Source organism: Notechis scutatus, chromosome Z, assembly GCF_049901735.1.
Source record: "Notechis scutatus isolate UNSWTSFEM ecotype Mainland chromosome Z, rNotScu1.2, whole genome shotgun sequence".
Lineage (NCBI taxonomy): Eukaryota > Metazoa > Chordata > Lepidosauria > Squamata > Elapidae > Notechis > Notechis scutatus.
Genome location: NC_142025.1, coordinates 31898424 through 31926174, shown reverse-complemented (window position 1 = coordinate 31926174; position 27751 = coordinate 31898424). Strand labels below are relative to the sequence as shown.

Below are 27751 nucleotides of genomic sequence, written 5' to 3'. Positions count from 1 at the left end.
CCAGTTAACCATTTTTCTCTTTCTGGTGTTTCCAGGACCTGATTTATCTGGTTTGCTAATTTTGCAAGCAAACCTGTTAGTGATTTCAACCAGAATCCATGCAGCTTATCTAAACCCGGGGCACTCTAATTTTTGAACTTATTTGTTTTTGTACCATTTTTGTTGTTATGTAAACATTTCCATTCTAGTCACTTTTACAGTACTTTCAACCTGCTTGATCCCCTTGGCATTCCCATTGTGCTTCTTGTTGTTTCCCCAAAGTTCTTCCAGAATTTCAAGGTATTTTCTTTATTAGGTTTTTCACTTGTGGTGCACTATATCCACTGTCAAAGGTCTTATAGAAATAATGCTGATTTTCTCAAAATTGTGAATTTTGTTGAAACTGCAGGACAGGTAATCCTTGACTTACAACCACAATTGAGCCCAAAATTTATGTTGTTAAGTAAGACATTTGTTACATGAGTTTTGTACCATTTTACAACTTTTCTTGCCTCAGTTGTTAAGTGAATCACTGTGGTTGATAAGTTAGTAATCCAGTTGTTAAATGAACCTATCTTTCCCATTGACTTTGCTGGCCAGAAGGTTACAAAAATTGATCAGATGATCTTGGGACAAGCAATGGTCATATACACTGCTCAAAAAAATAAAGGGAACACAAAAATAAGACATCCTAGATCTGAATGAATGAAATATTCTTATTAAATACTTTGTTCATTACATAGTTGAATGTGCTGACAACAAAATCACACAAAAATTATCAATGGAAATCAAATTTAGCAGCCCATGGAGGTCTGGATTTGGAATTACACTCAAAATTAAAGTGAAAAAAACAACAACACTACAGGCTGATCCAACTTTGATGTAATGTCCTTAAAGCAAGTCAAAATGAGGCTCAGTAGTGTGTGTGGCCTCCACGTACCTGTATGACCTCCCTACAATGCCTGGGCATGCTCCTGATGAGGTGGCAGATGGTCTCCTGAGGGATCTCCTCCCACACTTGGACTAAAGCATCCCCCAACTCCTGGACAGTCTGTGGTGCAACGTGGTGTTGGTGGATGGAGTGAGACATGATGTCCCAGATGTGCTCAATTGGATTCAGGTCTGGGGAACAGGCAGGCCAGTCCATAGCATCAATGCCTTTGTCTTGCAGGAACTGCTGACAAACTCCAGCCACATGAGGTATAGCATTGTCTTGAATTAGGAGGAACCCAGGGCCAACCGCACCAGGGGATCTGAGGATATCATCTCAGTACCTAATGGCAGTCAGGCTACCTCTGGCAAGCATGTGGAGGGCTGTGCGGCCCCCTAAGAAATGCCAACCCACACCATTACTGACCCACTGCCAAACCAGTCATGCTGGAGGATGTTGCAGGCAGCAGAACGTTCTCCACGGCATCTCCAGACCCTGTCACGTCTGTCACATGTGCTCAGTGTGAACCTGCTTTCATCTGTGAAGAGCACAGGGCGCCAGTGGCGAATTTGCCAATCTTGGTGTTCTCTGGCAAATGCCAAATGTCCTGCATGGTGTTGGGCTGTAAGCACAACCCCCACCCGTGGACGTTGGGCCTTCATACCAACCTCATGGAGTCTGTTTCTGACCGTTTGAGTAGCCACATGCACATTTGTGGCCTGCTGGAGGTCATTTTGCAGGGCTCTGGCAGTGCCCCTCCTGCACAAAGGCGGAGGTAGCGGTCCTGATGCTGGCCTGTTGCCCTCCTATGGCCTCCTCCATGTCTCCTGATGTACTGGCCTGTCTCCTGGTAGCGCCTCCATACTCTGGACACTATGCTGACAGACCCAGCAAACCTTCTTGCCACAGCTCGCATTGATGTGCCATCCTGGATGAGCTGCACTACCTGAGCCACTTGTGTAGAATCCGTCTCATGCTACTACTAGAGTGACAGCACCGCCAGCATTCAAAAGTGACCAAACCATCAGGCAGAAAGCATAGGAACTGAGAAGTGGTCTGTGGTCACCACCTGCAGAACCACTCCTTTATTGGGGATGTCTTGCTAACTGCCTATGCTTTCCACCTGTTGTCTATTCCATTTGCACAACAGCATGTGAAATTGATTGTCAATCAGTGTTGCTACCTAAGTGGACAGTTTGATTTCACAGAAGTGTGATTGACTTGGAGTTACATTGTGTTGTTTAAGTGTTCCCTTTATTTTTTTGAGCAGTGTATATGAACAGTTGCTAACCATCTGCATTTTTATCACATGACTATGGGAATCCTAGAATGGTTGTATATGAAAAATGGTCATAGGACACTTTTTTCAGTGTCCTTGTAACTCTGAATGGTCACTAAACAAACTGTTGTAAGTTGAGGAGTTCCTGTATTTGGTTATCATATCACTATATTTTTTTCATATCACAACTTTTTATTTCAGCTCTTTAACCACAACTGGTTAAATTTCCTTGTTTTCTAAGTAATATTTTGCTGTTTCTGATTTTTTTAAAAAATTCTTCAGGCTTCTTTTCCTCAAATTCTTCAAATTACTTAAATCAAAATGAATTTTATTTTTAAATCAAGACAGATTTACCACTTTGGTTTTCCCTTTCTGCTTTATTCTTTCCAATTTTAAGCCCAATTCTTCAGTGGTAACATAAACTGCTGCATATCTTAGCTGGTTGTTTGAGTTAATGTTTCTGTTGCAATAGTCTGAACAGCTTCATTCACATTCTTCAATAATTTAGCCAAACTTCTCTTACTAACTTGATTCAGTTCTGATAAAAAAAAAATTCTCATGTTTTTAATCTGAGTCTTAATCTTCTCAGCTAATTTGGTTCTTCAAGATCTAATCCAGCTCTTGCTTCTTGTTCTTTTGATTCTCTGATTTCCTTCTTTTCACCACTACTTGTTCTCCACTTCTAAATTATCTCTATCATCAGTTACGCTTGACCCTTCATTTAGCCCTGCTCTGCTTGCAATCTCTTGTAATTCCACATTAGTGAAGTGCTTGGGTTTCAAAATAGTATGTCTTTGTTCATTGATTTCAATATCCTTATTCCATATCCTTCCAAATCTTGAACATGTGCTTTTCAAATCCATTTTGTTATCTCAGATAGACAATAGCCTTCCATAATTGATTACTTTTTTCCCCTTTGTTCAGATTTTTTGCTTTTTTTGTTCATCTTCCAATCACTTGTCAACTCCATGCCCTGGTTGCTTAGCAGAGGAAGCTGAGCCCTGTAGCATAGCTGAATTCCCATGAGCCATAGTATTCAATGTGAGTCTTGTTGATATTCAATCTAGCATAGCACTCACTTGATGTGTTGCTGTTGTTGTTGTTATTATTATTATTATTATAAAACAAACATGAAACTCAGTCAACTAACATTTAAAAATGTATCACAAATGATTGACTGGTGCTAATGGTTGATATGGGTTGGTGCCAGCATCCTAGGTATCAACCAAATATCTTCTTAAAATGTTCAATGTTCAGAGTAACACGGTTTTTTTGGTGTTATTGCAGGAAGCTGCAATTTCTTGATGTATTTTGATGTATTCTTGACATGGTACCAAGTGCCCTGATGACAATGGGTATCATTGTTACATGTTTCATCAATAATCGCAGTTTCGATGGCAGGTGCAATACTTCGTGATTTTTTCCCGTTCTTTTTCTTCGACTCTGGCATCTTCTGGTACAGAAATATCAATTAATTGTACGCTTTGGTTTTCAACAACTGTGATATCTGGTGTGTTGTGTTCCACATGGTGATCTGGCTGTATTCAAAAGTCCCACAAGATTTTCACCTTCTCATTTTCGACAACTTTTTCCACTTTATGTTCCCATAACTTTTCAGATACAGGTAAGTCGTATTTTTTACATAATGAGCAGTGGATTAATTTAGCAACTTGGTCATGTCTAGCTTTGTAATTAGTTTGCATGATTTTGCTGCACTCACATATTAAATGTGAAACAATTTCAACTTGGTCTTTGCAAAATCAGCAGTTTGGATTGTCACTGGATTTTTTATATCTTTGCTTTCATGGCATTAGTTTGTAGTGCTTGTTCTTGAGCAGCAAGTATTAACCCTTCTGTTTCTTTGTTGATGGTTCCCATCTTAAGCCATGCCCATATCAAGTTCTTATCAGATTTTCCTATAATATTTTTCAAATGCTGTCCATGCAAAGCTTTGGTTTTCCATCCATTTAATCTGTTGTCCAGTTGTTTTTGCCTTATATTTTACCTTTGTTTCTGTTGTTTTTATAATGTTCTCCATTTTCACAGCCTGCAGCAATTTTTTTATACTTTTATTCACATAGTCATTCAAAGTTTCTTTTTCTTTTTCTACAGTTTAATAGAACTGCCCCCTATTCTTCTTGGCAAGTACAACCTGTCGATGTCACTTTGTGGATGTAAAGCATGGTACATATTCAAAAGTTTACACATTTTTCGGGTCCACGTTTTCCAGTTCAGCCAATCCAGTTGATGATTCCAGCTGGGTAGCATAACAGTGGAACTGCCCATGTATTAATGGATTTAATTATGTTCCAGCATTCAGCTTTGATTTTAATATTTTGTGGACCTTCCTGATGTATTCATTGTTGACTCGTTGACTTTTCCATTCAAGATGTTATCTGTTTCCAATATGCCTAGGTATTTGTAACCATTATCCTTTGCTAATGGTTTCATGATGCTTCCATTTCCCAGTTCTATTCCTTCTATTTTTTTCCCCATTTTTCCTCTTTGCACAAATAGTATAGCATGTTTTTCAAGTCCAAAGTTCATTCTGATGTTGCTGCTGAACAGTTGAACTGTGTTGAGTTCAAGTTCAATGGGGCTTTTCGCATAGTTTTAAGTCATCCATGTATAGTAGATGGTTTATCATGCAATGTTGGTTTGAGATTTGGTATCCCGGTTTTGTGTTCCATAGGATTATTGTCAGTGGAATTAATGTGATGGTGAACAGTAGTGGCGAAAGTGAGTCCCGTTGGAAGATTCCTCATCTAGTGTTAATTTCACCAATGTTCTTCCCATTTGCTGTTAGAACTGTTTTCCATTTCTGCATATTTGCTTTCAAGAATGTACAAATTATCATCATCATCATCATTATCATCAATTTAATCTTCAATTAGGTTCACAGACTGGAACTGGTAAAACTTAATAGTTCAAGTCCTAACCAGGGACCTAAGAGTTGTTAAAGTAGCAGCTGAGTATATCACTTTTTGGGTGCAGAGCATGATGAATTGTCATTAGTTTTCATGTCTTTTAATCCAAGTTATCAAGTTCCAGGTGAGTCCAATCTATTACTCCAGCTGAATATCATATTACAGGTATTGTCCAGGTATTATTGATCATTGCACAGTCAGCCAGATGTTCAGACTGGATTTGCCATTTCTATTGAATCCTTAAAAGGACCTGGGATAGGCAGATCTGAAAGTTTGATGGTGTTACAGATATTGTCAAAGGATGGAAGCTGTTCCCAGTAAAACTACCTTTTGCAATTGACTGATGCCAAATTTATCAATGCCAATGATGTTGAAGTGGTGTGCTGGTTGTTTAGGGATTGCACTCAAGGCATCTATTACTTTTGGTAGTACCTTGCCTTTGTCATACTTGTACTATTTCTATTTGTAGGTATTTATATTTTGTTATCTTCTCCTGTTCTTTCTCTTCTATTGTGCTGTCTCCAGTCACTGCACATCCAACATCCAGCCTTTTTTCTCTTTCTTGTGGACAATTATTAAGTCCAGAGTGATATGGTACAGGTGCCTGTCTGTTTGAATTCTAAAGTCCTAGAACAATTTAACTACTTCGTTTTCTATGATTTTCTCTATTTTACGATGCCATCAGTTCTTGCTTGCAGACAAATGATATATTTTTTTCAGATCTTCCAATGCACCATTGTTGCTGCTTTGTCATGCTTGTTACTGTCTTCTCAATTCTGGCTTTGTATGCATTTGTCCTTAAGACTTGGCCTTCTGGTCCTTAAACCAGAATTAGTCATTTGACCTCTTTCTTCAACTCTTCTGCTCTTAGTTGTCAGGTCTTGTTATTTATTTTCCTCTTATTTTGTTTAATGTACTGGCTATGTAGTGCTTTGTCTTTCCATGCCTCCATTATGTTTTTCATTTGGTTTTCCTTGTAGGCCAGTTTGGTCAATTCACCTGGTATTGCAACCTCAATGAACTATACTTTTCACCCTACAATAGTGAGGTCAGGCGTGTTATGGTCCAGATGTCCGATTAGATTCAAAGTACGACAAGATCTTGATCCATTCATTTTCAAGAATTTTGTCAATTTGGTTTTCCCAGTAATTTTTGCTGATTCAAACACAAACTTCTGGCAAAGCATCCAATGTATGATTTTGGCAATTCAATCATGAAGTTGTAGACAATCAGTTTGTGAAATTTTGCTGCAGCCACTAATGATCCATTGTTTCATCTTTCTTGTTGCATAACCAACATTTGCTGTTGTTACTGACATGTTGAATTTTTGCTTTCATGGAATTGGTCTGTAGGTTTTGTTCTTTTGCAGCCAAAATGAAGCTTTCAGTTTCTTTCTTCTGCACCCTTGATCATATCCATGTTATCTTTGCTTCTGCCTTTCCTTTAATGTCCTTCAGGTATTGACTGTGCATAGGCTTCTTTTTCAGGTTAGAAATTCGATGCTCAATTGTTTCCTTTTGATATTCTGCTTTGAATCTCCTTGTTTTCAAGATGTTTTCCTTGTTCACCTTCTTCAGCAAAGACTTTTTTGCTTTTTTATGTAGTCATTTGTTTTTTGTCTTCCAGGGTTTGTTTCACCTGTGAGAGTTCTCGTCCACCCTGAAATCTAGGCAAATACAATAGATCAATAGCACTTTTTGGGGTGCAGAGCAAGGTTTATTGTCATTAGTTTTCATGTCTTTCAATTCAAGTTATCTAGTTCTAGCTGAATCCAATCAATTATTTCAGCTGAGTATATTACAGGAACTGCCCAAGTGTTATTTACCTTTATGATATTTCCTCCATTTAGCTTTGATCTCATAATTTTCCAGACTCTCTTTATATATTTGGTTGAAGTAGCTTCCTTTATTTGGTTGTGCAACAGGTCTGAAGCTCCTGAGGACTCCTAATTACTTGTACCTTCTTCTAGTGTTACTGCTTTTATCAACTCTTCATTATCAAGTTTAATCCATTATCTTCAACAATTTTTCCTGTCTTATTACCTGTATTATTATTGATTTAATATTTGGTTTGATTCAGTCTGGGACTGGTAAAAATATAACAGTTCAAGTCCCAACCCAGCACCCCAGAACTATTAATTATTATTATTTTATTTTTTTATTCTTGTGTATTTATATTCTATAAAGGTAGCCCTTGCTTAATAATAGTAATTGGGACCAGAATTTATGTTACTAAATGATGTGGTTGTAAAGTGTGACATTATGTGACTGTGCTGCTTAGCAATAGCTTTGGCAGTTTCTGATTACCGTCATTAAGCAAATCAACACTGATTATTGAGAACCTCATATGATTGCCATTTTCAATTTCTTGCTGACTTCCCCATTGACTTTGCTTGAGGGAATCCAGGAGGGAATGTTGCAAATTGTGATCATGTGACTGCAAGATACTGTTAACAGCTGGAAATCTGGGCCAATGGCCGAGTGCCTGAATCACAAACACATGACTGTGATGTGGGATGGCCAGAACTTTGAGGATGAGTTATAAGTGCCATTCATTTAGCACCACTGCAAGTTCAAACAGTCATTGAGTGAGAACCACTGACATTTCATTCATATGAAATAAGTATACATACACACACACACACACACACACATATAATGCATACGTGTGCATACACACACACACACCTGTCAATTTATACATGTACAATTAAATTAACTGTTTAGGTTTAATGTTTTGGCTTTACAGCTGTTGTAAAGTTATTTGACAAATCTTTCAATGTTAAGGTACTGAACTAAGACTGGGAAGATTGAGTTTCGAAGTCAATCCCGGTTTTCAGGCCAGATGACTTCATAACATTATTTTCTGCTGGAAAAAAAGGGGGAAAGTGTAAGAAAAGCAAACTCATCCAAGTTTTGCTCTCTTCTTGCTTACATCATGCACATACCAAAATGGGGAAAGCTTATGTCTGACACAATTTTCTAAGAAAAGTGTCAAGTACTTATAGATGTTGCTGCTTACAGACCTAAGTCAGATGGATAAAACAAAAGATCTCTATATAAGTCCCCCTTGAGAGACTGTAGCAACGGCAGTATTGGGGAGTTCCACAGAGGAGGGAATTTAAAAAGGAAATATGGTAGACACAATCATGAGAATGAAGACTTGCTCTTTTATGTACATCATGATACATATTAAAAATGGGTGAGGGCCGAGTTTTGATCAAATGGGTGTTGCAGTCACTTGGACAGTTTTACTCTCCACAGACACTACTGGGCAGTATATAATTAATATAAATAAATGGCCTATATTGCATCCTTCTAGATTTTAATCCACGGTAATCCTTTTCACCATGATACTTAAACACTTTAAAACCTTTTCATTCTTCTTCTTCTTCTTTTTCTTCAGCGTTTGTCTCGCGCTCTGGCGAGGTCCGCTAATGTCCTTGAGTACTGCTTCCACGCCTCTCTGTCTGCCACGTATGTCGGGTCTGCCTTCGCGATCTCTAGATCGGCCTTGATCGTGTCCATCCAGCGTTGCTTAGGTCTACCACGCGGTCTCGCTCCTCCGACAATCACCTTCATCGCAGATTTGATGATGGATTCTTCCTTGGCGCGACTCACATGGCCGAACCATCGTAGCCGGGACTGCCTCATGACCGTGGGGATGGGCACGACGTTGAACCGTCTGCGCACTTCTTCATTCCTGACGCGATCGAGTAGGGTGAGGCCTACCGACCATCGGAGCATTCGCATCTCCATCGTCTGGAGTCTGCTTTCGACTTCTTTGGTCGTCGGCCAGCACTCTGCGCCATATATGGCCATGGGGCGCACCACAGAGTTATAGATTTTCGCCTTCAGGCGCATCGGCATCTTCTTGTCACAGAGGACGCCCGTGACGGACTTCCATTTGCCCCACGCTGCGTTGATCCTGGCTGCCACCTCAGTTTGTAGTAGGCCTTCTTCCCCAAGAGTAGTTCCCAGGTACTTGAAGGTGGAGGCACGCGGTAGCTCCTGCCCGTTCACGTGGATGGAGCCTGTCGCTTCGTTGTCAGTGGTCAGGTATTCGGACTTCTTTAGGTTCAACCGAGCCCGAACTGCTCGAGGCGGTCGTGCCACTGTTGGACTAGGTGCTCGAGTTCAGCCTGCGCAGGTTGGCCAGGAACACATCATCGGCGTAGAGCAGCGTCCATGGGGCGGGCGTGTGCAGGTCGTGTGTAATTGTGTCCATCACCAGAATGAACAGCAGTGGTGAGAGAGCAGAGCCCTGGTGTACGCCGACGGTGATATTGAACTCCTCTGATATCCCAGCTGCCGCTTTACACGGCTTTTGTGACATCTGTATAGGAGTTGGACCCATTGTACTGCAGTAGTTCGGCACGCCGTGATCTCGCAGTGCGTACCAGATGAGATCGTGCGGGACTCGGTCGAAGGCCTTTTCCAAGTCCAAGAAGGTGGTGTGGAGCGGGATTTTCTTCTCTCTGTGAGCCTCCATCAGCATCCGCACACCGAAGATGGCATCGGTGGTGCCGCAGTTCTTGATGAATCCGGCCTGGTTGACGCTGATGTCGACGATGTCCCGAATGCGCTTATTGAGGACGCGTTCAAGATCTTCATAGTGTGTGACAGTAACCTGACCGGTCTGTAGTTGGAGCAGTCCGCTGGGCTGCCCTTTCCCTTCCAGATCGGAACAGTGGTGCTGCGGTACCAGTCGTGTGGCTCTATTCCCGTGGAGACGATGTTGTTGAACAGCTCGCACAGCCACAATGCCGAGCCCGGTAGTGCCTTTTTCCAGAAGTCGGCAGGGATGTCGTCTGGTCCTGTTGCCTTACCATTTTTCATGCCTTGATGGCGTCGGTGACCTCGCTGGCGTGAATGCCTGAGACTGGGCCTTCGACGGGGTCACCTCGCCGGGGTTCGTGGGTGTGGGAACTCCTCGGTGGAGATCTTCTCGAAGTATTGCCGCCACCTCTCGGCAGCGTCTCTGGGGTTGACGATCAAATTCCCCTTTCGTCGTTGATCCCATGAAACTGGTCAATGTCCAGGGTCTTCCTGTGTCTGCTTTTGGCTAGGCGGTAGATCTCATTCTCGCCTTCTCGCGTGTTCAGCTTCTCGTAGATGTCGTCGCCGTAGTGGGAGCTTCTGGCTGTCGCTACTGCTTTCTTGGCTGCCTTTTTGGCCGCCTTGTACTCGCAGAGCTCTCGCTGGTCTTGTCCTGAAGAAAGGCCTTGTAGAGCCGTTTCTTCAGGTGCACGGCATCTTGTACTTCCGGTGTCCAGAGCCATGTATCTCGTTCGATGCGTCTCCGTCCTGGCTTGGTACAACCAAGCTGTTGGCAGCCGGCAGTGTGAACAGTGCTCTTCAGCATGGACCACGCTTTAAAACCTTTTCATTGAGCGAGGCATTAAAATACTAATGTCTATTTTAAAGCATTATCAATCTAAAATTGACAAAAAAATATGTTCAGACACATTATTGCACTGGTAAATTAGGCAAAACATATAGAGCTAGAAGTACTATATTGATGTTAGCGTTCTGCAGATGTGAATACTAAACCAGTCGGTGAGTAAATGCTACTATTGCACAAACTACATCCACACCTTGTTGCTTGTCTTGCATGAAATAAATCATTTATTGAAAAGAGACCATAAGTGCCATTACATGAAAGGAAAAATGAGAATAAATAAATCAGACAGATGTATAAGTATAATAATTCTACAGTGTAGTAATGGCGGTCAGCAAAATCACATTCAACACAGGAGTCATTCTGGCAACATGCAGGAATTTTCACAAGATGGTTCAGGTTAGTTCCTTTAATCCATGAAGCTCCAGAGATGTTTGAAACACACTGTAAGATGAAAAGCAGCATTTATGAATGCAATTTAGACAAGAATGTTACTCTTTAGCAACATTGCTCCTTGTGGAGGTTACTTTGAAAATGCCAAGTCAGTGAGGCTTGCAATGATATAAAAGCTTTTAGTTTTAAGAAGCAGCTCCTGGAAGGCTGAATGTTTGTCTTGATTGCCAGATTTTATTTCAGTCACACAGTAAGAATACTGTGACTGAGGGACAGGGAAAAGTCAGTAAGAAATCACCAAAAGGAAGGGATTAAATTAAAAAAAAGAAACAGCCTCAGGGACAGATAAAATTGTATACATGCACTCATAACTGTTTGATGTTGCTGGGCTTCTTCCAGTTCTCTTTCTACAAAGGAAGTTGTTATTCAGCCAGTGGAGAGCCCAGTTATTAGACAGAAGGAAGCCAAAAATAGAGTTGCAGGAAGTTCACGCAGCCTGTGTTGTATAAACATATTGTTCAGCAATGTCTGGCAGATCACAAGGTATATACGAGATATCTCTCTCTCTCTCTCTCTCTCTCTCTCTCTCTCTCTCTCTCTCTCTCCCCTTCTCTCTCTCTCTCTCTCTCTCTCTCACAAACACACACACACACAAACAAACACACACACACCACCTTCATTTGTTCTTTTAGGTCTCTCTCTCTCTCTCTCATTATGAAACCATAATGGCACAGTGGGTAGAATTCAGTGTTGCAGGCTAATTCTGCTGATTGCCAGCGGTTTGATCCTGATTGGCTCAAGGTTGAATCAGACTTCCAAACTTCCAAAAAAAAAAAAATGAGGTTGGTAAAATGAGGATCCAGATTGTTGAGGGCAATATGCTGACTCTAAACCACTTAGAAAGAGGGTTGCAATGCACCGTGAAACAGTTTAAAAGTCTAAGTGTGATTGCCATTGCTATTTGGGTTTGTATATTTTTCCTGTCAAATACTACAACTATCAAGTCACAATTTCCCCTTCAAATGCAATATTTTTTCTTTTAAAATTTAATTGTAATATCCTTTCTGATAAAACATGTCACTTTACCTACAGTAATTCTGATTGCAAATCATTCAGGTTTGTGAAAACAACATGGTATTGTCTGTCTACAATGCTAGACATATATTCATACCCCCCAAACAAAACATTTTTGGTGTTACCACAAACATAAAAATCAGGAAGGCATGATACTTTTTTATCACGTCCTGCTCAACACTGTCATTTGCTAAGCATTCCATTTATGGTTTACATCATTAACTTACATCATTTTTGCTCTTACTGTATTCAGCAATCAAACTTCTTTCTTATTTTTGTGTAAAACATTCTATGATTCAAGCCTAAGCATTTTCTTCTAAGTGACCAAACCTACGATAAATGTTCTTTCTCAAATTCATACATGTCTCAATATCTGTTGGAAAGCAAACATGTGTTCTGTTCATCCCTCATCAGGCAGAAAATGTTGTTATATTCCCTAAATTTTGTTCCCTGATTATGACAATACCTTTCTGTGCATGCTTAGAGACTAATTTCGAGCAGTATCTGAATTCTCTTTTCTGTCTTTCCCTTGGACAGAGACTTTTAAGTAGTTGTAACTGAAAACTAAGTATTATGAATAAACAGTATAAATCAAAATATTGAATATAATAGTATATGAGTCCAAATACTAGACCATAGTATTTGGTTTAGATAATTTCCTTTTTATACCATAGATGTAGAATAAATAATAAATATTTATTTATTTATCATAAATAATGTCTGATTCAATCCATCTATACTTTCAGCATGAATCGGAGAAAAAGTCAATGTTCTTTGATCTACAAAGTATGTTCTCTGTTTTACATTTGAAATTAAAGTATGTTTCATTCACTGATTAATCACACATTCATTTGGAAAAACATTCCTTTTAATGAATATATGCAATATATAGAGTGCATATAATAGGCAAATAATGGCAATCAAGACTGTCTTGATTGACAGCTTCATGAAAATAAACTCTTCAGTACAATTTTATTAATTCAAACTTCATCATTTTAACCATTTTACCTATGCAAGCAGCACTATCCTAGCTCCAGGCAAACATGCAATTTTAAATAACTACTTAATGGGAAATCATGCTACTACTTTCTTACTGTTGAAAAAGATTGTTCTGAAGAATATCCAATTTGGTGAGCTAAATTAACATAAGTATTTGTTTTCAAAAGCAGCTTAAACAATGTTCTAAAAATTCAGGAGGTTTCTGAATTTTTAAGCATTGATTCTGTAAATGAAGTATATTATTGTTGTATTTTGAATATTATATTTTGACTGAAATGAGGGAAAACAATATGAAGAAGAGAAAATAAATAAAAGTTGGAGAAACAAATTGAAATTTTTGACCTTAAAGACCAGAATGTTCTCAGAAATCTACCACAGATTATATCTTGCAATTTTTCCAGATAAGGAACTAAGAATGAACTTGACTAAAAAATCAGATTCCATTATGTACCTGTCAATAGTGGTGTCCCCCAAGGCAGTGTTCTAGGACCAACTCTCTTCATACTCTACATAAATGACCTCTGTGATCATATTAAGAGCAATTGCGTTCTTTTCGCTGATGATGTAAAGCTGTTCAATATCACAGACAATACTGCTACCCTACAAAAAGATCTTGACTATGTATCAGAATGGTCAAACAAATGGCAACTTCAAATCTCAACAAATAAATGCTCTGTCTTACATATTGGCAAAAAAAATCAGAAAATAAAATACAAGCTGAATAGTCAAGATCTTGTTGATGACCCAAGCTCTGTAAAGGACCTTGGAATACTCACCTCTAATGATCTAAGTGCTAGAGCCCACTGCAACTACATAGCCAAAAAGGCATTAAGAGTTGTTAACCTAATCCTAACGTAGCTTTTTCTCTGGTAATATCACACTACTAACCAGAGCATACAAAACATTTGCTAGACCAATACTCGAATACAGTTCATCAGTCTGGAACCCACATTACGTATCTGATATTAGCACAATTGAGAAAGTCCAGAAATATTTCACAAGAAGAGTTCTCCACTCTTCTACTCGTTTGTAGAATACCTTATGCCACCAGACTTGAAATTCTAGAACTAGAAAACCTTGAATTACGCCGTCTTCGGTCTGATTTAAGCATGGTATATAAAATCATACATTGCAATGTCCTACCTGTCAATGAATACTTCAGCTTCAACCATAACAACACAAGAGCACACAATAGATACAAACTCAATGTTAACTGCACCAAACTTGATTGCAGGAAATATGACTTCAGCAATAGAGTGGTCAATGTCTGGAATACTCTACCCGACTCTGTAGTTTCTTCCCCAAACCCCAAAAACTTTAACCTTAGACTGTCTACTATTGACCTCACCCCTTTCCTAAGAGGTCTGTAGGGGCGTGCATAAGCGCACCAACGTGCCTACCGTCCCTGTCCTATTGTTTCTCTTATTCTTTTATTTTTCTTATATGTACCCATTTCATGTATTCACAACTATGTATACACTTATACTTATTATCTTGTAAACAATTGGCAAATCAAATCAAATAAATAAATAAATAAATTGTTTGTCTTTAAAGAAACATTTAACCTGATTCTTTTTTACAACATCTATCATTTGTCATCTAAAATATCAGAGATCGAGATATGATGAAAACATTCTGTTGAGAAGTGCTCAGCTGCTGCCCTTTGCTCTTACACTAATTTTTCTCCAAAAATGTTCCAGGGTTTCTTTTCTTTTCATGTACTATTGCTGTTCTTTTATTTGTGCTTTAACTTTCAGATTATTCTAAAAAAAAAAAATCTTCCAGTACTGATTTCATTAAACTGCGTTAAAAAATATTCATACTAACAGCTAGGATGGCATATTGATCAGATATGTGTGGAATAGCCATGGAGACAACCAATCTGTGTTTGTGTATTTAAAAAAAAAAGCTCTCTGATGGGTATATGCTTAAATCAGCCACTTTTATGTGGAATATAAGTCATTTAATACTTCCTAGGTCAGAAACGGCACTGCAGAGGTCTACACCATTTAAAAGGGAGTAATCTTAGAAATGTGACCTGGCAACTCCCTTTCAAGTTAAGTGATTCATGAGTTGTTTTAGATGTGTCTGGCCAGACTTGATATTCCATTTCTGCTATCCGGGTGGGCTTCTGCCATTTACACCTTACCACACAAGTAGGCAAGGTGGCTTTAAAACAAAGATCTCTATATATTTTGAAATATGGTAAGGGTGCCTTGGAATCTTTTTTTTTTTAATACAAGAAGTACAAGCTGTTAAAATACATTGATTTCTGAAAGCACCAACGTTATGCACTTTGTATGAAATAGAGTAAATGGGAGAAAGTGACACAATACTATTAAAAAAACCCAACAGAATGAACATTTTTTGAAAACAAATATTGAAAAATGTGTTTTGATAAATATAGAAATTCAGAATACAGAAGGTAATATTAAACTTTTGGTTAAGGATTTTTGTACAGGATCTTAAATTCAATCCAAATTCTCTCTAAAAGCTATGCAACTTTGCTGAAATATAGACAAAGCTACCATATTTTTTTGCACTATAAGACGCACCTGACTATAAGATGCACCTAGGTTTAGAGGAAGAAAACGGGCAATGACAAAGACAGAAGAGGTGGGATTCAGTCCTGTAAAAGGACCCCACTGCTGCAGCCCATATTTTTCCATAAGATGCACAGGGATTGCATTTTATAGAGTGAAAAATACAGTAATTACATTTCTAGAACCAGGTTTCCTAAAATAAATGTATTAAAAAAACATAATTAGAAAAGGCAAAAATAAATCATTTTGTGTTGTTGCAAAGAGAATTATATAGATGTGTCTATGAAGTTATGTCATTTGAAGCTGAATTTCAGATGATACAATACTACATTAGGATGTAATATTTTCCAGCTAAATTCAATTTTAGTAAATAGAAAATGCAAAATACGAAGGGCAATTTAACTTGGTGGATATATAATTTAACTATAAATTCTTCATAGCTAAAATATTTAGATTTGCTCTTTTTTTAATCTCTCAGAAGAGTTAAATTAAAAATTAAAAATAAAATTAAAGAACTTTTGAATATATATGCAAATCAATGTAGCCTTGTGCTAAGGATATTTCAATATCTGCCAGATTGAAAATTAATTCTTTCTATGCCCATGGAATAGTCATTTAATTGCCTAAAGAAAAATGACTAAAGTGTTTGTCTAGTTGTCTATATGTATATTATTAAATCTGTGAAAATAAATTTTTGCTTCTATACTGTTGAGTTATATGAAGATATCTTTTGAATATTCTTTACAAGTTCCCTTAATGAAATTTATTAACCTGTGATTTTGAGCACTGTTGAGATTCTGTTGAATCCCATCTAAATTCTTACCTGTTTTTAAAGGAGGGTGACTAGTCTGGTGAGATTCTTGTACTATAGATAATATACAATAAGGTAATAAACTTGAAACTTTCATGTGTGGATCTGTTTGCTTTTTGTCTACTATTGACCTCACCCCTTTCCTAAGAGGTCTGTAGGGGGCGTGCATAAGCGCACCAACGTGCCTACCGTTCCTGTCCTATTGTTTCTCTTATTCTTCTTTTATTTTTCTTATATGTACCCATTTCATGTATTCACAACTATGTATACACTTATACTTATTATCTTGTAAACAATTGGCAATCAAATAAATAAATAAATAAAAAATAAATCTGACAACAATCTCCCAGACTCCTACTTCTTACTGTTAGTGAGGAACTCAGTGGCTCCGATGCTTCAGTTAGTTCAGGAGAAGGTTCAGAATTTTCCACTACCAGAGGTGCTGATTGCTTCAATACCCTGAGTAGTTCCAGCTGTGCAGCCAGTTTTGCTGTGTTGCTATGGAGGTTTGCAGAGAGATTTAGGGGAGAAATGGGCAAGATGAGAACCTCCATTGCTCAGTATGAGTTGTATATTGGAAACTGAGCTATAGAATCCCTACAGATTGTACTTCATGATAAGCTTGTTAAAGGAATCAGTGACTAAATGGATACTGTAATCATAGAAGAAAACAACCCAGTTATGGACAATTACCAGAAATTTATGAAAAGGTTTAGGGGGGTATTTTGGAGACCTGATACAAATCATAACAGCCAGGCATGAGATTCGGCAGTTCAGACAAGGCAACTGAAGGGTAAGGCTTTACATTATCAATTTCAAGTTCTTGGCAGCAGATGGGGATTGGAATGAACCAGCCCAATAGACAAGGTCAGGTAGGGCATGCACACCAACATCTGGACTGATTGGTTAGAAAAGAAATGCCACAGAATCTGGAACAGTTGTACCAATTTTGTGCACCCATAGACCTCATTAGGAAAAAAAGCAGGCAGAACTAGTACAATCCAATGAGCCCAGTCCTAAGTTTCACTGCATGAACTCTCCCCCATCTATACTTCCATGGCTCATATGGGAGAGGGAAAATCCATGCAGAATAACCGAGTTGGAAGGGACATTGGAGATCTTCTAGTCTAACCCCCTGCTTAGGCACAAGACCCTATATCAGGGGAGTCAGACATACATCATCATGATGGTGTCACATGATGTAGCAGGACTTTCTTTCCCTTTGCTAAACTGGGTGTGGGCATGGCCAGCATGTGACTCATCCAGCCAAGGGGCCCGGAGTTTGACAGCCGTGCCCTATATGATTTCAGAAAAATTGTTGCCCAGTCTCTTCTTAAAAATCTCAGAGTTGGAGCATTCACAACTTCTGGAGGCAAGTCGTTCCACTGACTAATTGTTCTAACTGTCAGGAAACTTCTCCTTAGTTCTAGGTTGCTTCTCTTCTTGATTAGTTTCCACCCATTGCTTCTTGTCCTGCCTTCAGTTGCTTTGAAGAATAGGTTGGTCCCCTCTTCTTTAGGGCAGCCCCTTAGATATTGGAACACTGCTATCATGTCACCCACAGTGCTTTTTTTCATTAAACTAGACATATCCAATTCCTGCAATTTGTTTTTCATATGTTTTAGCTTCCACTAATCAATTTTGTTGCTCTTTCCTGCACTTTGACTAGAGTCTCAACATATTGGGACAACCAAAACTAGATGTAATAGTCCAAGTGTGGTCTTACTAGGGCATTATAGTGGTACTAACAATTCACATTATTTTAATTGTCTCTTGTCTCTCTATCTGTCAATGCAGCCTAGGACTGTGTTGGCTTTTTTTGGCAGCTGCAGCACACTGCTGGCTCATATTTAAATGATTATCCAAGAGGGACTGCAAGATCCCTCTTGAGGTTACTACTATTGACCCAAGTACCCCTTCTATCCCCTCTAAAGAGCAGGTCCCATCATGCAGTTTAGAGTGCCACTACCCCATCAAGCAGTCGACCATTGAAGCTGGAAAACATACCAAGCATATTCTCCCTCTGCGTGGCACAAACTTTTCAAATCCTTGGGGTTTGCAAAGTTGAGGCTTAATGATCTTGCAACAGATTGGGAGACAGGGTTCTGTGTCTCCCTACGCCCACTTGCACTAGGTGCAAGTGGCAACTTTTTTGCAGCAGCTGGCCAAAAGCCCCCAAGGAAGGTGGTATAGTGGCCTGCCAAATACATGAACTTTGCAGATGTTTTGGTGGAAGAGTACCCCTTTAGTACCCCTTCCACCTAAGATTTGTGGCTGTGGTAATACCAGGGACCAAAATTCTAACTATGAGGCAATAACTAATTATCTATCTATCTATCTATCTATCTATCTATCTATCTATCTATCTATCTATCTATTTAATTTATTTGCTACCCATCTTGTAGCAAACAAGTCTGATGTCAGCAAAGAAACTGTTGTTCTTAAAGCAGTATTTGGATTTTAGTTTGAAGAAAAGATTTATTGGACCTTCTAACTCACCCACTTCAGTACTTTCTTTTTCTGTTCTTAAGAAGCAAGAGATGGCTTTTCTGAATCCAAGTAATGAGGTCCCAATGTCCACAATTGCAAAGACTTTAACAAGATCACAGTAAAAGACTATTACCCATCTTTCTGAGCTTGCTAGATAAATTGCAGAATGCAGGCATATTTATCATACTGGATCTCCAAAATACATAGCAACTCTTTAGAGTCAAAGAAAGGCATTCAACACCAGTGTGGAAAGGAATGCATTTTGGTTTGTTCTGGAGCTGTGTTGTCCAGGCTTATGACCCAATTGTTTCCAATAAAAATGATACATTTGTGGTGATGTATCTGGACAGTATCTTGATTTGCTTAGGATATAAAGAGGTTAATGAACACCATGCACAAAAGGTAATTGTGCAGGCTACGGAGAAATAAGTTATTTGTCAAGCTAGAAAAACATTCCTTTATCTTAAAACAACAGTTACTGGGTTATCGGATTTCTACAGATATAATCTAAATGACCCCCAAAGGTGCAAATAGCACCTGCCCCCAAATTATGAAAGATATTCAGTTCTTCCTTGATTTTGTGAATTTTTGTAGAAAGTTAATTCCAATCTTTGAACATAAGATTAAGCCTCTTACTCAACAGCTGAAAAGGAAAGTGAAATTTGCTTCATTGGAAAGAGAACAGTCTGCAGTTGAAGAGTTAAAGCAATTCTTTGCCAAGCAGTGTCTTCTCCAATACCCTAACCTAGTAAAAAAAATAATGTCTAGACAGATGCCCCATATGTAGCCCTGGTGCTATTGCAGGAGGCAGCAGGATGAGGGGGGCAAGGTTTCTTGTGCTTTTTACTCCAGAGATTTAATGTATTCAGAAAGAAATTACAACATTTTTAACAAGGAGCTCTTAGCAGTGAAAGTTGCTTTGTCCACTTTGAACAATTACTGGAATCTGTATTAATTAAAGTTTGCACTGACCTTAAATATCTGGAAATGTTGTAGAAAATTCAGCCATTTTTTCTGAGGTGGAGTCTTTTTTTTTTTTTTTAAACGTCAGTTTTTGTATTACATATATCCTCAGCTTGAAGAATTTGTCCAGAAAGCCACTGTACTCTTACCTCCACATACAACAACTACCAACCCTGAAATAATTTTGCAATTTTCCGATTTTTGTTGGCTTTCCCCACAAATACCTATTGAGTTCTTGGAGTCAATGCTTACTTAGGAGAGAGTCTGAAGTCAATATTTCTTTTTCTTTTTCTTTCTTATCTTTCCTCACTTGTCTTTCCCCTCCCCCCCACTGCTTTTCTATTAACTTTGTATTTTGTATTTTATAATAATTTATAACTCAAAAAATGTTAATAGATGAAATCTCTTTAATAGTAGCATTTCAAAATAATTGAAACTTAATATTAACCATAATATTATTAGAGGATACATGAACATGTGATATGGGCATAGTCTATTATTGTTCATTTTGGCTTAACATAGATTTGAGATGAGTATTATGGTTTTTAGATGTGAATGTAATTTTTGAACATTTGCTACATTACAAATTAGGAATTTATCAGATTTAGAACATTTAATCTAATTTGCCTGTTATGTAAATTAAAAAACTGAATTTTTATGCTTATTAAAGATGTTGTCCCATTCTTGCATTTTGGATGTTGCCTTTATACTGCTCCACAGATTATACTCTAAAGTAGAGGATTATTACATCATATTATCCATTATTGCAAGGTGCCTATTGATGGGTCAACTGATGCTTATCTGTGCATTGTATCTAACAGTGGTTGCCAACATTTCTGGATCTGTGGACTTGTAGCAGCAGCAGTGGCAGCGACATGCCGGGGGGGGGAGGGATGGTTTTTCACTTGTGCGGCCCAATTGCCAACGGGCAAAACTGGGGATTGGGGACCACTGGCATATAACATCTGTTGGTACTGTTTAACTTCCAAATGCTATATGATGCAATCTCACCAGAAGGGATGAGGTAGGTTTGGATTTTGGTAGCTTTGTTTTTTAACCTCTACCTTAATTCAGTTATTAGAATTAATTCACTAATCTTTCCAACTCAGCTCATGAATGATCCCTCCTAGGCTTTTTCTACCCTGCTATATGAAGATGATAATCATGTCATTCTATCCCAATTATATGTACATTACATTTGGCTCTTTTTGCAATATACTAACAATTATTAGTAGATGACTAAAACATGGTATTGGGGAGGGGCAGGTGGCAGAGGAATTATGAATGACAAATTGAGAGGATCAAAGTCACACATATGATGAACCAATTAGGGAAAAAAACCCTGGTTATTTCATTTCTGATCATGATAATTTATGGTAAACATTTAATCTTTTAGATGCACAATGGCAATTAAATTCTAACTGTATATGATTTCTAGGGAAGCAAAGGTGAACTGAAGACAGCTTTGAAACAGTAGAGCTAATAATCGTGGTGAAAATAGCAGCCTCTCTGAATAGATTGGCTCCTCAGAATTTCTTTCCAGATTAAGAAAAGAATTAGGATCACACACAAGTTTGCTCTGATCAGACACTCTCTACAGAGACAATAAAAGAGCAGTTTCCAGTGTGTATGAGGGTTCTGGGTGTGTGTGAGAGAGATAAAACTTTCTATATGCTACAACTCTGCACTTTTAAAGGGACATATTGGGTTCTGCTTTCTCTCTAAACTACTTTAGAAAGTTGCTTCTTAATGAATCTATGAATGTTAGAGAAAGATAAGCTGAATTACACAGGGATATTTTCCGTCTACCCTGCATAAAAGAAACTTAAGATTAACAAGATTTCCTAATGGGTGTTCAGTGTCTGATTCAGTCATCTAGAATATACCTCAGTTATCTACCAGTAGAATATAATAGATATATGTGGATTTTGACTGTTGACATTTTACATTTATTGTTATTATTGTTTCTCATGTTGTGAACAGTTAAAAATCTGTTTGAAATTGTACACACATGCCCACATACATGTAAGTGATATATACAAAACTATTTACGGATGGTGGTACTAGGGCTCCTATGAAAGTACTACACACTTGATAGAGATTTAGCCATAGTGCTTCATCTTGTGATCTCTTGTGCAATGAGCCTTCTTTGAGGTAACATCCATATTGTGAACCTTTCAGACATTTTTGGAATATTAAAATTGATTTGCCTGTTTAAACTTTTTTCTGACACAGGCCCTCACTATATTAGTTGAATAATTGGTTCTGAAACAGGAAGAAGTGACATAGGATCATTTTTGCTTAATTTCACAAAAAGTTAACAAAACATCTTACTCTCATTATAGTGAGAATATCAATTTGTTTTCACACACTCACAAATATTCAGCCCATATTTCATGCATTACTTTTGTTGCTACATAGTTCCCTGTTTAATTTCTTAATTTATTTTCAGGAAACAACACTTGTTCTTGTTTCCCCTTATCGCCAATAATAAGTTTCCTCTTCATCTGCAATAAACAGATAAAAAGACAACATGATCTGAAAAAAGAGATCACGCCTATAAAAAACTTTGCATCAGAAAAGAAAGCCAGTCCATAATACATGAGATTTATTTCTGAAGAAAAAATTAAATTTATTTATTATTTATTTACTATTGCTGATTCTTTTTGCAATCTAACTTTACTGTGATTAGTTTGCTATTTTTTGGTGCTTTTCTTTTAAAGCTTGTACCACAATCATCAAATCCATTTTATCTTACCTGTGGGTGTGCTACTACGAAATGAGGAGGAGGGGGTGATTGGAGGTGTGACGGGTGGAGTAAGGCTTCCACTGCTGTGACGTGGAGGAGTAGATACATTCCCACGGGACACTGAGCTTGATAAGGTCAAGGACAGTTTAGGTTGGATTTTCTTTTTGAGAGATTCCTGTTCCCGACGAGCAGCATCAGTCATAAACCTATAAAAGCAGCGATACCAATATTACGGGAAAAATTACTGTGCATTGGCAACTGTAACATTTGGTGCAAGTACATGGGAATATTCCTTATGCTATTCATTTCTTACCTCCTCTTGTTCCTAGTAAACTAAATATTGTTAAATGATGCATAAGGGAATTTTTTAAAGGAGTGTTTTCCCACAAGTGCAAGATCTGCCTTTTAAAAACCAATTTAGTGTTGATCCATTGTGATAGGAATTAAATGACCAGCTCACTGCCCAAGCTTGACACTGTTGGCTGAAAGTGAGTGATTTGCGGCTAGTCACTTTCTCTTAGTTCACCTCAAAAAATTGTTTATTGTGGGGAAAATAGAAAGAAAGAGTATTATGTATGTTTGCCACATTGACTTATTTATTAAAAAAATAATGAAGGTGGATAAAAAGTTGTTTTTAATGCTTAATGTTATTGACACACTCAAAGCCCCTTTCTAGGGGACGTGGATGATTAGGAGGTATGAAATATAAATGAAGTTTTTTGAGTTCTCTGCTTTACTACTAATGTCTCTTTTTAAATTTAACCAAAATAGAACAACATTTTCAAGCATGTTCTTTTCCAGTGATAACTACCATTTGTTCAGTTTTTACCAGTTAATTACCACACAGGAATTGTCAGCAATTCCTGACAAGTTTCAAGTTCATATGGTTTACTACATGGACCCAAATAAATGTCTTATGTTCTGTAATGGATAAAGTTTGCCCTGGCTAATTTTTCAAAAGCTTAATAAAGGCATAAAAGCCATTGAGTACAATTTAATGCCCCAATTATCATCTCAGAATTCACTTTCAAAGCATTTAACAGCTAGATTGTTAGGGCATTCATCAGCTTTGTTTTTGCTTTGGGTCATTAATTTACAAACCAAACTTGCTGCTAACAATACATAGTTGATGGCTTACTGCTAAATCATAGGAAATAGTTTTATGTGATCATTTCATAACCCATTTTTATCATGGTTCAGATACCTTATTACACTAAACATCAATAAAAGAAAAACCTTCAAAAACCTTTAGTTTAGGTTGGATGGGAGTATTTTTCAACAAAATACAATTATATTTGAAAGATATTTTTAATACATCATTAATTGTTTAATTTAGTCCAGATTACACAGCTCTTATTAAGTGACATGATATATAGGATTTAATTAGTGCATCACTAAAAACAAATATTGTAATTCTTATTCTTTTATTTTTAGTTATTTTAGTTTAGTTTTAGTTAGTTTAGAAAACACTGAATTTTAGGATGGAAAGCTATTTTAGGATAGAAAGTTGATATATTTGCATCATTCTAGTAGATGATCAGATTTCTTCACAATCCATGCTAAAAGAAGACCAGTTAAGGGAGGTCTCAAGATCTAAAAGAAATTAGTGGATATCCAGTTCATGGAATTAAAAATCAAAGATGAGTTGATTATTTGATTTTTTATATATCAATTATCTTCAGGATAGAGGAAATGAATAACTACATCTCACAAAGCATAAAGACAATCTACTACAATATTATCTTCCACACATTTGACAATTTTCTTCATTAGATCCATGGCCAGGCATTAAGGGGTTGTTAGGACCGTATTTCATCTTAAAAACTAAAGACTACTGTCCTACACTCTTTGGTCTTTGAAATTATTACAATATATTACAATATCTATAAGTTGATATTTACTTAGAAGTTTGTTGAAAATGTATGGTATTATGAAAATGTATGATATGAGATGAAATTATTATATGATGGAGGTGCATGTTGTTGTTATTGTTATCTCTTTTCATCCAAGTCATTCAAAGACTCAAATCATGCACCATGCTTCTTCTCCTTATTTTTCTTCACAACAACAGATTGTGAGATGGGCTGGGCTGAGAAAAAGGAATTTCCATTGACTTTCCACTGGTGAGAGTGCATCAGAATTCTTTGACTCTAATGATAGATTTGAATTATACTTACATGTAGAAATGCGTGTACATAAATATCTATTTAACAATAACATTTGAACAATGATTTGAAAAGGAAATAATGACAGATTTTCATACATTGACCCAGCGGGTTGCTGAGAATATAGAACAATAAAAATAAGAAACAGCATCATCTGTAAGTGTTAAAATCATTTTATAAAGAGATCTGATGGTGCCCTTGAAGGGGTAAATTCTTCTCTTTCCTACTTCCTCCTCAGTCACTCAAGGAAATAAGAGACTGCAGATAGGAAAGCACATCACTTCCGAATCAGAATGCGCTTTCTCTTGAATAGAGAAGAAAACTGTTTTTCCCCTCAATTTGTTGTATCAGCACTGTTGTAAAAATAAAAATAAAAATTAATAATTCATTGCTAGTAAATCAAACAAATTATAACTGAAAAAACAAATCAGAAGAAATTCAACATACCATTTGCTAAAAGTTAAAAACAATCATCATACCTAAAATGATGGAAAGAAAAAATTTTGAGCCAACGTAGGAAAGTCTGTTAGAAATAAGTGGGAAAAATGCATATATTGGTATTTAATTAATTTCTATAAATTTGTTAAGTAAAATCATGCTTGTTACTTGTACAAAACTGTGAAACTATGTTATATGTACTTCTTACTGAAATATCTACCTTGCCTGTTTACCAAACAAAATACCTCCCCCCTTCTTTCAAGCAACTTTAGATGCAAAAGATGGTATTGCAGAGCCCTCTACAGGTTGCCACCAGAGCTTTGCTTCACAGAACATGTGTTTTATTCAAAATGATATGTATGTCCAAAGTCTCTTATAGCAACAAAGGATAAAAGAACATTGTTCATGCATGCCAAAGACTTTTTTTATATCCACAAATGTTACTTTGAGTGAATGGATATTAAAATGGATCCCCTAATATTATTGCCGTATGTGGTAACAATAAAATGTGTATTATAATTACTGCCAGAGAATTTTGGATGAGGAAAAAAGCCAAGTTATTTGACAAAAATGTTCACAAAACATTCAGGAAAAATGTTTTCTTATATAACATTGCTTTTAAAAATACCTCACATACTTACGGTATAATATGCTGCAGTCACATTAAAATGTCATAGAATTCAATTTGTATTAGAACTATGTAATTAAATCTGAGGGTTTAATTCAAACTGATATATTCAAAATATATAAAGGTTATCATTCTTTGATTATAATAGATTGCCACAGATTATTCACTGTAAATATCAAATTGCCACAGATTGCCACATGTCTGTATGGATTTGTAAATACATTGATTAAAATCTTAATGCAAAAATAAAAATATATTTCCCATTATTGATCAGTAATAGCTTGTAACAAAAAATAAAAAAATAAATCTTAAAAACAACTTGTAGAGTGTTTCCAGTATATGTGCTTCTATTAAAAAAAACCCCATCTCTATAGAACTATTTATGAGAAATCTTCATGAATTATACTTTACACCTAGATTGTGATCTCTTCCTTCTTACACAATCAGTGGAAACACAATTCTCTCACAAACTGCTGAGCCAGTTTTAGATCACTTCCAAAAAGCAGCAAAGCTCTTACTTAAGAATTCAAATCATAAAGAATAATAATCATAACAGAAAACCTGTGTAAAAAACAAGAATAGATAAATAAAAATGAAGCAAAATTATACAACAGATATTAGCCATCAGTGAATATGAAATAATCATACATGATAACATACACTAAAAATACGAGGTAATAATACCCTTGGAGTCAAAATATAGAATAATAAATTAGAGAATTGGGGGAAATCCATATCTCCAAGAAAACAGGATCCAAATGTGTAAATAGTTTTTCTGTTGATGTTCACTGGAAGGAAACCAGTATATATCACAATGTCAAATGGACACAGAATATATGCATGAATACCAGTAATATTTAAAGTTACTCCCTACTCTCTCTATCTCACATCCTTCCTTTGGAACAGGAACTGAGACTGCAATGGCATAAGAACAAAACTCAAACAATGTACATGTTCACCATGTTGAGAAAAAGGTAATGAAAATTAGAACAAAATTAAGTTTGCATATATTCTGCAGTGGTATGGAAAATTGACTCAAGTGTCCACATGATTTCATATAAATGTGAGTGGCCACAAATAGAAAAATCATAAAATGTTACATTAGTTTTGTTTAGTAGTTAATATAACAGATAAGCAAGTGATAGATTCCTTAGAACCCTTTTAGCAAAGATGGGGAGAAAAGCTAATGGAAGACACAAGCTTACAAACTAAACCAACCGTATGACATTGGGCTATGGAATGGAAACTGATCACAATCACTCTACAAAATTCATCCCACTGAATATTAATGATAATTACAAGCCATCAAAGTTTTCAAAGTGACTGAACAAAAATTGTATAAATGATTTCAGGCTAATTACACTTACACTTTTTAAAAGCATCCTGAATATTTTCTTAATAATATTGAGATATACTGTTCTTTTTATTTTGCAATATCTAATGAGAGAACAATTAAAAAATAAAGACTCTACTCAATCCCATAAATTACAAAAAGATATGGAACTGCAGAATATATCAGGTTGAAATACGATGCCAAAACAGCTCATAAGAATGAAATTCCATCTATAGCATAGGGTAGCTCACTCTGTCATGAAAAATTCACATATTTCAAATAGGTATAATATTAAAAATAAATTTCTGACTCACAAGGCTGTGTGAGTCAGGCTCATAGCAATATTGTCCAAGCTTGGTCAAGCAATTAATGTTGTTTAATTTAAGTTAAATTATTTATTTAGCATGGATTATGCCAATTAATATATTTTTATTTTTCCTTTTTTCACTTGAAACTAATTTTACTTTAAACTTATTAAGTATAACTGAAAACCATGGTAGCAAAAACGTTTACTCATAACAGAGCCTGCAAATTAAATGAATCAATAAAATGTGACATTCTGTATCAAAAGTTTATTTTGATGCAATTTTTATTATGGCCACTTTAGCATCCAATGGATGCGGTCAATTTATACAAATAAAAATATTTC

At 36.8% G+C, this 27751-nt stretch overlaps 1 protein-coding gene across 1 annotated transcript in view; it reads right to left on the bottom strand.

The window, feature by feature from the left end:
- JAZF1 (JAZF zinc finger 1) overlaps positions 1 to 27751 on the bottom strand; it is a 138630-nt gene that overhangs the window by 11816 nt on the left and 99063 nt on the right. Inside the window, exon 3 of the mRNA XM_026673605.2 lies at positions 22548 to 22744. Within this exon, the coding sequence (XP_026529390.2) occupies positions 22548 to 22744 (197 nt within the window). The remainder of the gene's footprint in view (positions 1 to 22547; positions 22745 to 27751) is intronic.